This window comes from Pteropus alecto, unplaced genomic scaffold, assembly GCF_000325575.1.
Source record: "Pteropus alecto unplaced genomic scaffold, ASM32557v1 scaffold123, whole genome shotgun sequence".
Classification (NCBI taxonomy): Eukaryota; Metazoa; Chordata; class Mammalia; order Chiroptera; family Pteropodidae; genus Pteropus; species Pteropus alecto.
This window is the reverse complement of record NW_006433950.1, coordinates 2477295-2489541: the sequence shown is the minus strand read 5'-3', so window position 1 is coordinate 2489541 and position 12247 is coordinate 2477295. Positions and strand designations below refer to the sequence as shown.

General features: G+C 50.1%; 1 protein-coding gene across 3 annotated transcripts in view; it reads right to left on the bottom strand.

The window, feature by feature from the left end:
- The window catches only part of TENT4B (terminal nucleotidyltransferase 4B), a 42527-nt gene that overhangs the window by 3668 nt on the left and 26612 nt on the right, over nucleotides 1-12247 (bottom strand). For 2 of the 3 annotated variants that reach the window (XM_006908747.3, XM_015586951.2), the window contains exons 2-11: nucleotides 9665-9788; nucleotides 8207-8253; nucleotides 6541-6661; nucleotides 5359-5466; nucleotides 4398-4526; nucleotides 3446-3659; nucleotides 2231-2357; nucleotides 2032-2135; nucleotides 1746-1933; nucleotides 113-277 (exon numbers count right to left, since the gene is read on the bottom strand). In XM_006908747.3, coding sequence (XP_006908809.1) covers nucleotides 113-277; nucleotides 1746-1933; nucleotides 2032-2135; nucleotides 2231-2357; nucleotides 3446-3659; nucleotides 4398-4526; nucleotides 5359-5466; nucleotides 6541-6661; nucleotides 8207-8253; nucleotides 9665-9754 — 1293 coding nt within the window. In that variant the 5' untranslated portion in view covers nucleotides 9755-9788. The remainder of the gene's footprint in view (nucleotides 1-112; nucleotides 278-1745; nucleotides 1934-2031; nucleotides 2136-2230; nucleotides 2358-3445; nucleotides 3660-4397; nucleotides 4527-5358; nucleotides 5467-6540; nucleotides 6662-8206; nucleotides 8254-9664; nucleotides 9789-12247) is intronic. The other variant, XM_015586952.2, reaches the window with a different exon arrangement.

The window sequence follows — 12247 nt, the reverse complement described above, 5'->3', positions numbered from 1 at the left end:
TTCTCCGACCTACAGTCCTCTCTCTTCCCGTGATACATACATATAACTGACATGGAAGAAATTCTAGACATTTTGTTCTGAACGATAACAACCAACGACACCAGGTCCACACCTGCGGTTTGCTGCTGCTGCCGGACGAGCTGGCGGTCTGGGTGCTCTGCATTTTCCCGCCTGCCTGCGATGACTCCACGGCCACACCCGGCGGCCCCGCTCGGGTCCCAGGGGACGGCCGGCAGAGCAGCTGTTTCGGGGTTTTGCATGGTGTCGCATCGGAGTCCTAACACAAGCCACAGGAGTCACAAGGTGAAATGCTAAGAATCGAGGAAGCTTAGAGGAAACGAGTCCAGCCACGTGCTCGCCGGGCCGGAGGGACGCGCCCGGGAGCTGAGGGGCCCGCAGCGGGGTCGGAGCCCGTGGCTTAGGCTTTCCCCCCGGCACTCACGGTGGCTCGTTCTACCAGGGGGTTTCCGCTCACTGTCAAGTCCATGCCCACCCGGCCTCGTTAACTGGCCCTGAGGGAGCTCACGGAGGCCAAGTTTATCTGCGTTTGTCTACAGTGACCGCGGTACAGTGGGAGGAGCCTGGTGTGGAGTGAGCACTCAGGTCCCCGTCCCGGACTCAGTGTCTTCGACCAAACACAAAAAGAGCGCTTTACGAGGCTCGGCCTGGGACCTGCGATGACAACGCAAGGGGCCCTCCCGCCGAGCAGGCCGTGGACACGGCTCTGCTCCAGGACCCAAAGGGGCCCACGGCTTGGTTCCGCGTGTGAGGGTCCGAGACTCCGACAGGACTCATGGTCGTTGTCGACAAAATTATGTCCTTTCCACATTTAGGTAACTTTTTATATCGTATACTTAATAAAGTCAAAATGCAAATAATGGGTAAGCCCACTTTCGATGTCAATTAAGTAAACTGGGAATTAACCCCGACGAGGAAAAGCAACTCTAGGTGTAACCGATACTGAAAACTCGATGGGCACAGGGACAGAGAGCACACGGGGGGCTGCGGGGGGCAGGAGAGGACGCGGCAGGGATGGCCACAGGTTTCTTTCCGGGGTGATGGAAACGTCCCGGAATCAGACGGTGGTGATGGCCGTACAACATTGTGAATATGCCAAAACCAATGAATTCTGCGTTTAAATGGTAAACTTTCTCCTATCTCGATGTTTAGAAATTAAATCAAGAAGCTCAAAAACATTGTCGAGTGGAAGAAACCTCACACAAGAGTATACACGACAATGAGGCCACTCATGGGACATTCCAGAACAGAAGAAACTAATCTATTGCATCAGGACATGGCGGCAGTGGCCACCCCTGAGGGCAGGCCGGGGAACGGCCAGCCAGAAAGCACGTGGAGGGGATGTTCAGGGATGGTGGCGATGGTCTACATCTTGCTAGGTTTTGAGTCCCTCGTGTATGAATTTGCTAAAATTTAGTGAATGTACAACTAATATCAAAAGGAAAAAAACAGACAAACACTGCGCCTGGCTGGTGACGAGCAAGCTACAGTACTTTGGGCGACGTGTCCCAACGCCTACGATGACTGAAGTGTACCAAAGAATAAGATGAATGAACGGATGGAGGGACGGGTGGCAGGTCAGACGTGGTGACAGATTCCAGTGGTGGCACAGGTGGGTGTTCACTAAAACCCTTCCGCTTTTTCCACATGCCTGACAATCTTACTACGATGTTGAAAAAAAGTACGATCGTTAAAGTTACTGGGAAAAGCCATGTCTTCATACTTACGACGTCGCTAGAGCTGGACTGTGTGGCAGAAGAGGAAGACACGGGACCTGATGAAGAGTTTGAAGAGTGTTTACTAAGAGACTCCGAGGTTTTACTTCTACATTTTCCCAGGGCGTCATTTTCTTCAGATAGGTTATTATTACACTGATCTAACTGCTGAGTGTCTACTATCAAGGTAACACCATTTCCTGAAAGAGTGGCAAAAGATTGGAAAACGTTTCTTCCCATTAAACACACACAGCACAGAAAAGCCTCGAACGCCCCCCGCCAGCAGAGCAGCGCTTACCGTTGCACGAGGGCTCGGGCCTGTGCTGCAGGCCCCACTGCTTGGATATCCAATCTCTGTACGTGGCGACTTCGTCCGTCACTCTGATTATTCTGCCTAATATGCTGCACGTGTTTAAGAAAAGAGAGGGGTCCATTAATTCGACTCGAAGGAGCCACGAGCAGCTCCGACGTGAGGGGCCGGCTCCAGCGGGACTCACCTCTCCGTCTCGTTGTTGGGGTAGTACTTCGCGATGGGTGACACGGCATGGCTCAGAACGACGTAGGCGTAGTCAAAGGCCTGCTTCACCTGCATGGCCCCGTACGAGCTCCTGCCAACGTCGTTCCCTTGAAAGGAAGCGCACGCAGAAGATGGAGAAACTGGACCGCTGCTGAGCGTGAGCCCATGAGCGCCCTCTGGGGAAGAGGGGCGATCGCCATCGTCCCCAGGCCCCCCTCCCCGGGGCTCCGAGCATGTGCACCCTGAAGTCAGGAGGCTCTAACGCATCTGAGTCGCCTGCGGGTGTTCTAGCCTGACGGGGATGCCTCACGCACAATCAAGCTCAGTCAAAAACACTTAGTTTTATTTCTGTTCGACGCGTAAGTGCCACCCACACCAAATTATAAGCTCCTAAAAAGCAAGGGCCACCTTGCTAAAAGACCTGTGTGTCCCTTCGTAGCGCAGGCTCCCCATGGCCGCTCCCTCACTGAAAAACCACACACAGCTATCGATGTTGACAAGTCGGCTGGACGCGCCGGAAGGGGGTGCCCAGGCAGCGACCGGACCGCTTCGTCCCTCTCTGTCATGTTTTCAAAGCTAACACATTAGAGCAGGTGACTAAAGTCCAATAATGCGGACTCTAAACATTTTACAGTCCTATCAGGAAAAAAATATTGCCCAGAAAAACCAGGATACAAGCGAGCAAACAGAACTTCATGAAGCATGGACGGGATTCACTTTCCAGACAACATAACGCTGGAGGAAGCACAGGGAGACCATGCAAGATTCAAGAGGACGGGAGGCCAAGGGGCGCACACGCCCCCTCTGAACCCTTCCGCTCGGGCCTCTGAGGCTATTTCTGTGCTGGCCACTTCAGGAAGCCCTGCTGGCCACTGGCTGGACCAGTGGCAATGAGGACACCCAGAGAAAAGGAAAACGGCCATCAGACGAGATGCACGCAAACCCACCCGAGTAGCTAATACCTGCTCTCCTCTGCCTTTAAGACTCAAAGTGATGCTCCTCCCAGCTCGTCTGGAAGTATGCAACGTGTTGTTCTGGTGTGTGTGTTTGCTTATAAAATATTTTGATGGAAAAAAAAATGACTATGATTAGGAGTTAATCCTTAATGTTTTCACCTCAGGGGAGTTCCAAGCACAATATGGTGACGGCCAACGGCCTTTCTTTGAATGCCCACAAATTTACCTAATTTCAATACCTGGTTGGAGAGGGTCTTCAATATAAAGCATGGACGGCCTGTAGCCGTCCAGCATATTTTTCTGTACTTCATCTTTGGCCACGTAGGAACCACCATCCTTTATTCGGATGCCAGTCTTTAAATAATTGAAGTGTCGCCCATATAATTCAAAAAATTCTATTAAGAGAACACCATAGTTCGTGTTGGGGATGCAAGCATCTTCTCTGGGATGTAACTAAAACCAGAAGAAAAAAAAGGAATTATATTGGATTTTCTCTAAATTATCAAGGTGGGGATAATGAACGACATCCTAACTTCTGGAAGGTTTGGTTTGCACAGCGGTCGGTAGGCACCGGGGCAACAGCACGCTGTACGCACGGCAGAGACGACGCCAAGTCCCACAGGAGCAGCACTGGCTGGGGGCGACTCATCCGGCCAAAGGTTACAGCGGCCCCAGGCTGCTGACAAGGCCGCTGGCCCAACACACAAGAGCCCAACACTCTGACCCACGATCAGAACCAGGCGGCCGGTGACGATGTGCCACATAAATACACTCACGACAATCCTAAGGCTTCTCACTCCTCACAAGGGGCAGGTCTCCATCCCCACTAAACCTTCAAATTAGCTGCTTAGATGTTGTTTTTATTTTTGGCATTTTACTACTATTTACACTTCTGGAAAGCACGCCATACCTTCTTTGCATGTTAAAATCTGCAGTGACAAGTCTCAAAAAATAGTAGAACATATGGGATTAAAAAATATATATGTATATATTCTTTCCTAGGGATTTTTAAATACTTATTTGTTAAGTTATAAAAAAGGTACCTAGTTTAAAGGCAATAGTCATAAGTAATCTAGGGAAACATCGCAATTAGGAGCTTGATAGAAATTTTTTCCAAAATGATTCCTCAACGGATTGATTTCTTTAAGCTTCAGCGCATACTAGCTAGCATGGTACAGCCACACAACTTACCTGAAGGAAGCTGACTGCCATTAAAAAGAGACTATAAGAACCAATTCCACCTGTAAATACTTCATTAAGGTCTCTCTGTAATAAGAATTGTTTCAATACTAAAACCAAGTATGGTAATACAGGATATTTCTGAAAAAAGAAAAAAATTGTATTTTAATGATTCCTCTATTAGTAACAGCTCCAAACATTAACGATGTAATGATCTCTAAGCATAAACTGGTCCTTACATTACAAACTTAATTTCCTATTTTAAGAGCAATACATAGAAAAGTAAGCTATAAGCAATTAAGGAATTTTCACTCACATCTAAAATTTTAAATGTGTAGATGTAAATAATGGCCCTTGAGCACTCACTAGTAATATACGTTTGATGACACTCATTTACGCCATTACCGTAGGACATTCGTTTGTAAACAGGTAACAGAAACAGTACAGGACAAAGTCTCATTTCTTACGGCACTCAATCAGTGGGATTTTAAAGAATCGTCTATCGCAGGTAGGTGGCACTCCACCAGGTAAACCAACCAGGGTCTCTGGAGCGGGAAGAGCGCCACCTGCTGGCTTCCACAGCCTTAAATCACGATGAGATACAGTGAGAGAAGCCCCAGAACCACCGTACAGGCTGACTTGGGGCTTAATCTAGAAAAGGCCCGCTAGGGAGGTCCTCGATCTGAACTGTGGGAGATTCAAAGCAGACAGGCATCAACTGTAAGCACGGTTTCAGCTAAGGGCTGAAGAGTTCTCCAGAAGCTTTCTCAACCGTTAATTCTCACTTGAAGCCTCATTATAAATTAGTAATTAGTACAAGTAGATTCAAGGAAAGTAAACCCATTGCACAGAAAAGTTTGTCAGCAATACACACACAGAAATAGTTAATAAAGTATATCAGAAAACAACAGAATCTCAAGGCCAAACTCCGTTTCTATCGCTTTCACTGAATACACACGGTAAGTCCTCGGACCTTGGTAAAATCTTTGATGAGGTCAGCTGCCCTCACGCCGTTTTGTACATTAAAGCTGATGTCGACTTTCACCTCAGTAAAAGAATCTGTTAATTTAATAATAGGTACCTAGAAGGAAAAGAAAGGTGAAATTAAAATACTTAAACCAAATTAAAAGACAAAGTCAGGGATGGAAGGTCCTGGCCTCCCCACGAGGACCTAAAACCTGCTGTTCTGAATATTACAAACCACAGCTAGCTGGGAGTTCTACACATTTTCCATCACATAGTTAGCATTTAACCTCATACTATATATTTTATAATTTCTACGGGTTGAGAATTTTGAAAGCAAGTACCAGAAACCTTTCTCGACATCATATACTTTGGAGAACAGTTGCCAACTTGATACCACGTCAAGAATTATGAACCTCGACCACATCCCCAAACCGTCGCCAGTGAGAAGACAGCTGGATGCTTAAGTCGCACACACGACCCACTGGCATTATGGGGCAGTTTTGCAAAGAGCCCCCAAAACAACCTAACAAGAGAGGATTGAATGTAAGATTTATTTCCAAGTAAAAAAATGATAGAATGATTTATATGAGATTAGGAATTCTTTAAAAAAAAAGAAGTCCATTTGCACCGCGCATGAGAAAACTCAGGCCAGCAAACTCTGCGTGCGGGACCGGGTTTGCTCATTAATAGCTTTTTATAAGAAACGATACTGGTTGCTTTGCTTCAAGAAAACTAATATGCAAAAACCCAAACTTCTTAAATAGATATATTTTGAGTTTCCATGGAAGTTCTTCAACAGCCATTCCAGATACCATTAAAATATGACTTGATTTACAAAATGTCGATTATACGCAATTCATCAAGGACACAAAGAGCAACATCTTCTGTGTCACCACCAACCGTGATGATACAGACATCCACAGACATCCATGTTTTCACGCGCACTTTTCTCCATTACAAAACCTCCGCTGTGAGCACCACGCACGCTGACACTGTCACTCCGGGGAGGGACGCACACCAGAGCAGGCCCATGTGTTCCTCAAACACAACTCTCTGCACAAGCGCTGTGATGATTCCCAGAGGAAGCTTCGCGCACAGCCCGCCTGAGCTGGCCGAAATGCAATCGTAATTTTATAGGTTTCGTGCATAAGGAACTCGACACGTTACGATGAAATGCCGAAGAACTCACAGTCGCTTTGTCCAGAACCTTCACCGAGTCCTCGTCTGCGACCTTGTGCTTCCGAAGCGCCTCTTCCAGCGTCCAGAGGGGCAGGTTCTCCCACTTCCCGAACACCACGAGGTCGATGTCACTGGACACAGAACACACGCCCGAGGTGTTTGAAGAAGCAAGAAACGGTCCTTGTTTTGTTTCAACTCACATTTGCGCTGACACACATCAAACCAGTGAGACGAGCACCCACCTCTCACCCCGCCCCCGACAACCGAGACCGACTGTGCTGGCGGGGACTGCTTTGCAGAGGCCAAGAGGAGGTCGGTGATTTTAATGACCTCCTCCTCACAGTCACTGCACGCAAGTCAGGCCTCAGGAAGCGAAGTAAAACCTCAAAAAATACCAGTGAACGTTCCCTGTTCATACCTGTTTCTGGTACTAAAACACTCTCGATGTTGATGAGATACTGTTACTTAGACCATTCAGTGTAAAAACAAGATGCAGACAGTGTATCTAGTTTGCTACCATTTGTGTAAAATAGGGCATGAAAACACACCTGCACACACATTTCCTTTCGTATGTACAGAATTTCTCTGGAAAGATATGCAAGAAACTGTAACAGTGGCCTCTGGTGGGGAGCGGGGAGGACAAAGGTCAAATCCAGACTTTTCGCTGTGATTATTTCTGTGCCCTTTTCAGACCTGAATTATGTGGATGTACTACCTAGTCATAAAATTTAATTAATATTTTTAGAAAGAGTGACTCAGGACTTTGCTAAAGCTCAGAACCTAAATAAGGAAAAATATTAATGAATTCGAAGTTGAATATTTCATGGCTTCTCTACGCTTAGGACGGCAATGAGAAGAATGGAAATCGCCAGGACCCATCCACCTCAACGCATCCTAGGTTTGGGTAAAGACCAAGTTAAGCTCAAATCAAAACATTTACAGGATGCTTATAGTTAATCAAACTGTAACGTGCACCTAAAATCTGTTAACAGGGTAAATCCCATGTTAAGTGTTCTTACCACAATAGAAATAAAAACACCATCATGATGGAATGTTTTTCCTTCACGAAGACTGCAGCATCTTAGTTCTTAGAGAACAGGTATTCATTCGCCCCTCGAGGAAGCCTTCCTATCCCCCAAAAGGCCCCCGCCCAGGCTGTGGGCCAAGAAAGCCCTCATTTGCAAGAGTGAAAGAAACGAGGGGCCTGAACAGTCCACGACCTTCCTCAGGAAGAGTCTGTGCCCTGAACGTCTGGGTCAGGATGCTGCAGAGGCTAACGCTATGAGTTCTCAGGAAAAAAGGAGACGCCTAGAGGTCCGGAGCACGCACGGCTCCGCAGTGAAAGCAGGTGTTTCTCCACAATGTCCACCGACACCTCTGAGAGCAGGTTAAGGTGTGGGGCTGACGTGTTCTCTGCAGGGTAGTCCACTGCTCACTGGTGAGCGACTGCACTGCTCCACGCTCCCTTTTAACCCATCTGAGATGATCCAGATGTCATCTGTTTGATAAGATGATCTGGAGTGACATTCTACGTCGAGGCAGTTCAAACAAAGCACAGGTAAGTGAATTTCTGTTTCATAGATCTGTTTCATTTCTACTCTTACACCTTCAACAGCCAAAATAAATATACTCTAGAAAAATGCGCCACCCCTTGAAAGCTTCATAACCATACTAACCTAGTAGGTAAATACAGGCCAGTTTTGAAACTCCCAAATATCTGGACCTGAAATAGAAACAATTATTACATTAAGAGGTATCAGATGAAAAGCCACCGAGGTACGGTGAAGTGCTGGTTTCTGCTGCCCTCTACTGGCACTTGTTAGTACTGCATGAGCATGTCTCTACCGCCTGCTCCGGCGGATCAGGGATGCTGTGTGATCCACAGACTCACTGGAATACAGGTTAAACATATTAGGTTCCAATATCAAACGCACGGACTGAAAGAGAGAACTTCCAAAGTAACCGGCAGGTCCCTAACGTTCCTTCATGATCACCGGCCCCTAATTTGTGTTCTCTAAAGCCAAGTGGCCTCGCAGTAGCTGCCTCAGGGTCAGGCCACGCGGCGGCCGTGTGGTCGTGCTATGGCGCAGGGCTGGGCACGTCCCAGCCCTCCCCGCGGAGACCGTCAGAGGACTCAGGCAGGCGCGTGCGTGCGAGTCGGTGGCTGCCACCTCGGGAGCGCCAGTGACACGCGGGGCAGACAGCTCTCGGCTGTGAGGGGTGTTCGGCAGCATCCATGGCCTCTACTCACCATGTGCCAGGACGCCTCACCGGTCACGATAATCGAACCGTCTCTGATCGTGCCAAATGCCTCCTGGGGGCAGATGTCCCCCGCTGAGAGCCACCGAGTTAGGTCACATAGGGGCCACAGTGTGGCATGTAGCCGCTGGGGACACAGTGTCCTCCCTCTTCCCTTTACTTAGAGCACCTGATTTGAAGCTTCTTTGTCTCGCCAATTGGACTGAAAAACTTCGCTGACTTCCCCTCACCACCCCACGACAGAGTCTAAGGAAAAGTGTGTGACACGAAGCAGTGGATTCCGTGACTGCACACAACTGCACGAGAGACCCTCAAAGGAGCCCTAAAAGGTGAAGGTTTAACTCTGTCCACGACAAGAACCGCAAATCGCAGCGAGGTCTGGGGCCCGGGGTGGGGGCCGGGCTGGGGCCGAGGGGGCCAGACGGAGAAGAAAGCGGCACCTCCCGGGGAGGAGGACAGACCGCCACGGGCATCAGCCTCGCGGGACCTCAGATGGCACAGGAGGCCCTAGTGACCTTTCACTCCACCACGAGTGACGACGTGAGTAATACGGGCAGGCTGGGACCAACGCGCGGCGGGGCTGGACACGGCACGTCCAGTAAGCGACGACCACGAGGAGGCTCGACCTCCTCTTTACACTAAAGACCCCTAAGAGAGCTTGTCTTTACTCGTTGCTCTTCAGTACGGCAGAGACATCGTCTGAAATCAGCCAATTCGATACAAGTAATCAGGAAACTCCAAATTCTAAAGGCTAAAGAAACTGTTGGCCTTTGAAATTTCATTAGCTGCACGTGGACTCTGAATGCGACACCGACACGCACCCCCCCGGGACCGAACGGCACCCTAAGCGCCCAGCGACCCAGACAGGCACTCACGTCGGCGCTGGGCCAGAGCTCCTTAATCACGCTCTCGATCCTGCTCACCACCTCCATCCGCATCTTCTCCTCCTCCGGCCTCGGAGACATGTACTCATAAAAATCACTGATTTCTTCATGCAGACTGAAGGAGAGGAAAAGCAGAAACGTTAACATGGGCAGGGCCAGCTGAAGGAAAGATCGCTGCCTGAAATAACCTCATCTAATTACGTCTTATAACTCAGCAGATGGCTTTACACACGTAGATTCCTACCTTAATTTTAAAGTTGCAACTCATGCTGACTTAAAATGGGAATGCTCAAAACTCAATCAAAAATGCTAAAATAATTCAATATTAAAATGAGAGCGTCCCAGAGGTCCTAAGCGCAGCAGCGGCTCCCGCAGCGTTTACTATCGGCCGGTGCGGACACTTGCTGGGTGTGAGAACTGGCCTCGCCTTCGCACTGCTGCTCGGCAGACACAGAATCCAGGCGACACGGGTGTGGCCCTCTCACTGCTCTGCACTCTGCTCCTCCCAGAAGCAACAGCACGCCTTTCGTGATGTTTGCTTGGCGAATGAAGTGACAAATGAGTGAGCCGGCGGGTGAGCATCGGCAAAGACCTGAAGGGCAGGGCTGGCAGAGCAGGCTCCATGCAGCGAGCTGCCAGGGGGGGAGTGGGAGACGCCCGACGACAGCCGCTTTAAATGGCACGCTAAGAAGTTGGCATGTCCCCGATGTAACGGGAAACCACGCACTTAAAGGATTCTGAGAGAGACCAGGGAAAGACGGACTTCAAAAACGCAGCCTTTTCGGACGCGTCATCTGCTGACTGTACGGATGGGCTGGCGGAGACCGGACCAGACGCGGGGAGCACAGCGCCCACGTCCCTGCCACTGCGGCCTGGGCGGGGCCGGGAGGCGGCGGCGGGGAAGGAGCGGGCTCCGGACACAGCACACCGCGGCCGGGCGAGCAGTGCACCGGTGAGCGACGGGAAGGCCACTCGGCGCTCGGAGACCGGTAGAGGAGGAATGCGGGCCCTTGATGCCGCAGGGCAGACGGGCACGCGAGCGTGGGATGGAGGGAACCCGCTAATCTGGCGGACGCTGGCCAGGAGGTGGCCGGAGGGAGGAGATGGCAGCTGAGTCAGCCTGGCACAGCCGCGGCTGGTCAGGAGGCCAGGCGGCCAGGAGGCCAGGCGGCCAGGAGAAGGATGCTGCGAGCCACCGGAGCCGGTGCGTGGGAGCGCGCGGGGCGAGGGGCGCGTTGTGTCAATGACGCTTCTATAAAGCTGCTTAAAAACCGATGCCCTCCTAGCATCCCCCAGGACCACGGCGAGGGAGGGGTGCTCACTGCAGCGCCGCCTGGAGTGCCAGAGGGAGCCGGTCAGATAGCACAGAGCGCTCACCGACGTCCCCCTAAAGGACAGTGACAACCCGGCAGACGGAATGGAGCAGAGTGACGTCAGCGGACAGAAGAGCGAAGATTTAAGTTTAAAAGAAAAAGCGCAATGTGTGTAACAGGATGTCTTTCGTGCACGTCACACACACACACACACACACCACATAGAGCGAGAGACACAGTGTGTTTCCACCTGTCACACGTTTTCTGGGGGAACCCCTGACAGTGACCACCTCGGGGTGGGTGCAGCGGGAGAGCTGGGGGGACGTTACTGTTTTATTTCATATCGTGGTGCGACATTATAATTTTCTTAAAACACCAGTGTGTGTTCGTCTGCTTTTCTAACAGTTATTACCTGTGTGGAGAGATTATAGGCCACCTGTCTTCTTCATCTTCTCCCACATGAAAAGTGTGTGAAGTGTGTGCACGCGTGCGTGTGTGGGTGTGTGCGTGTGTATTTCCCGGCACCCCACAGAGCAGGATCTATACACCGTGCTGATTAAATCTGGTGAGTGAATTTGGGGGTTCACTTTTTAAAACGTATATATTTGTACAAGCTACCTCTGAAAAATGCATACATGTTAACTGCCATTATATACTTTTATAACAAATCTTGAAAAATATTCATTAAAGAAAACTAACACTAAAAAGAGAAAGAACTCGTCTCTCCAACGACCTATCCTCGCAGACAGACGGGCTACACAGCCGGCAGCCAGAGCACCTACGCCGCCAGGTACAGAAGTCAGTAGCTGGCCTGTGGGAGGCACTGACCCCTGGGGACACAGAGGGACCGACGACACGACGTTTGGGGGTGTCACATGCCTGATACAGTGTGTAGCGAGTTTCTGCTGGTGTCTGACTCACCCTTTCTAGGGATGTACAGACCTAGATGTCTGTGTACATGCCGGAGGAATTTCTGGAAGAACACACCGAAAGCTGCTGGCGGTGGTTTCCTCGGGGGACTGAGGGCTGAGGGGCAGGGATCCTGTGCTGTCTGATTTTCCTCAGACGCAAGTCAAGTAACAGCACTAGGCCGAGGGCGAGCCCGGTACAGTGTGAGCGGCATCCTCAGGAGGCTCCGGAACACGACTTTACAGAGAAAGTCCCTCTCCCTCTCTCTCTCACACACACACGCACGCACAAGTGCCCTTGTACCTCCAGCTGCCACCTACACACCTCTACCTCAGTCACCTCAAACTCAGTA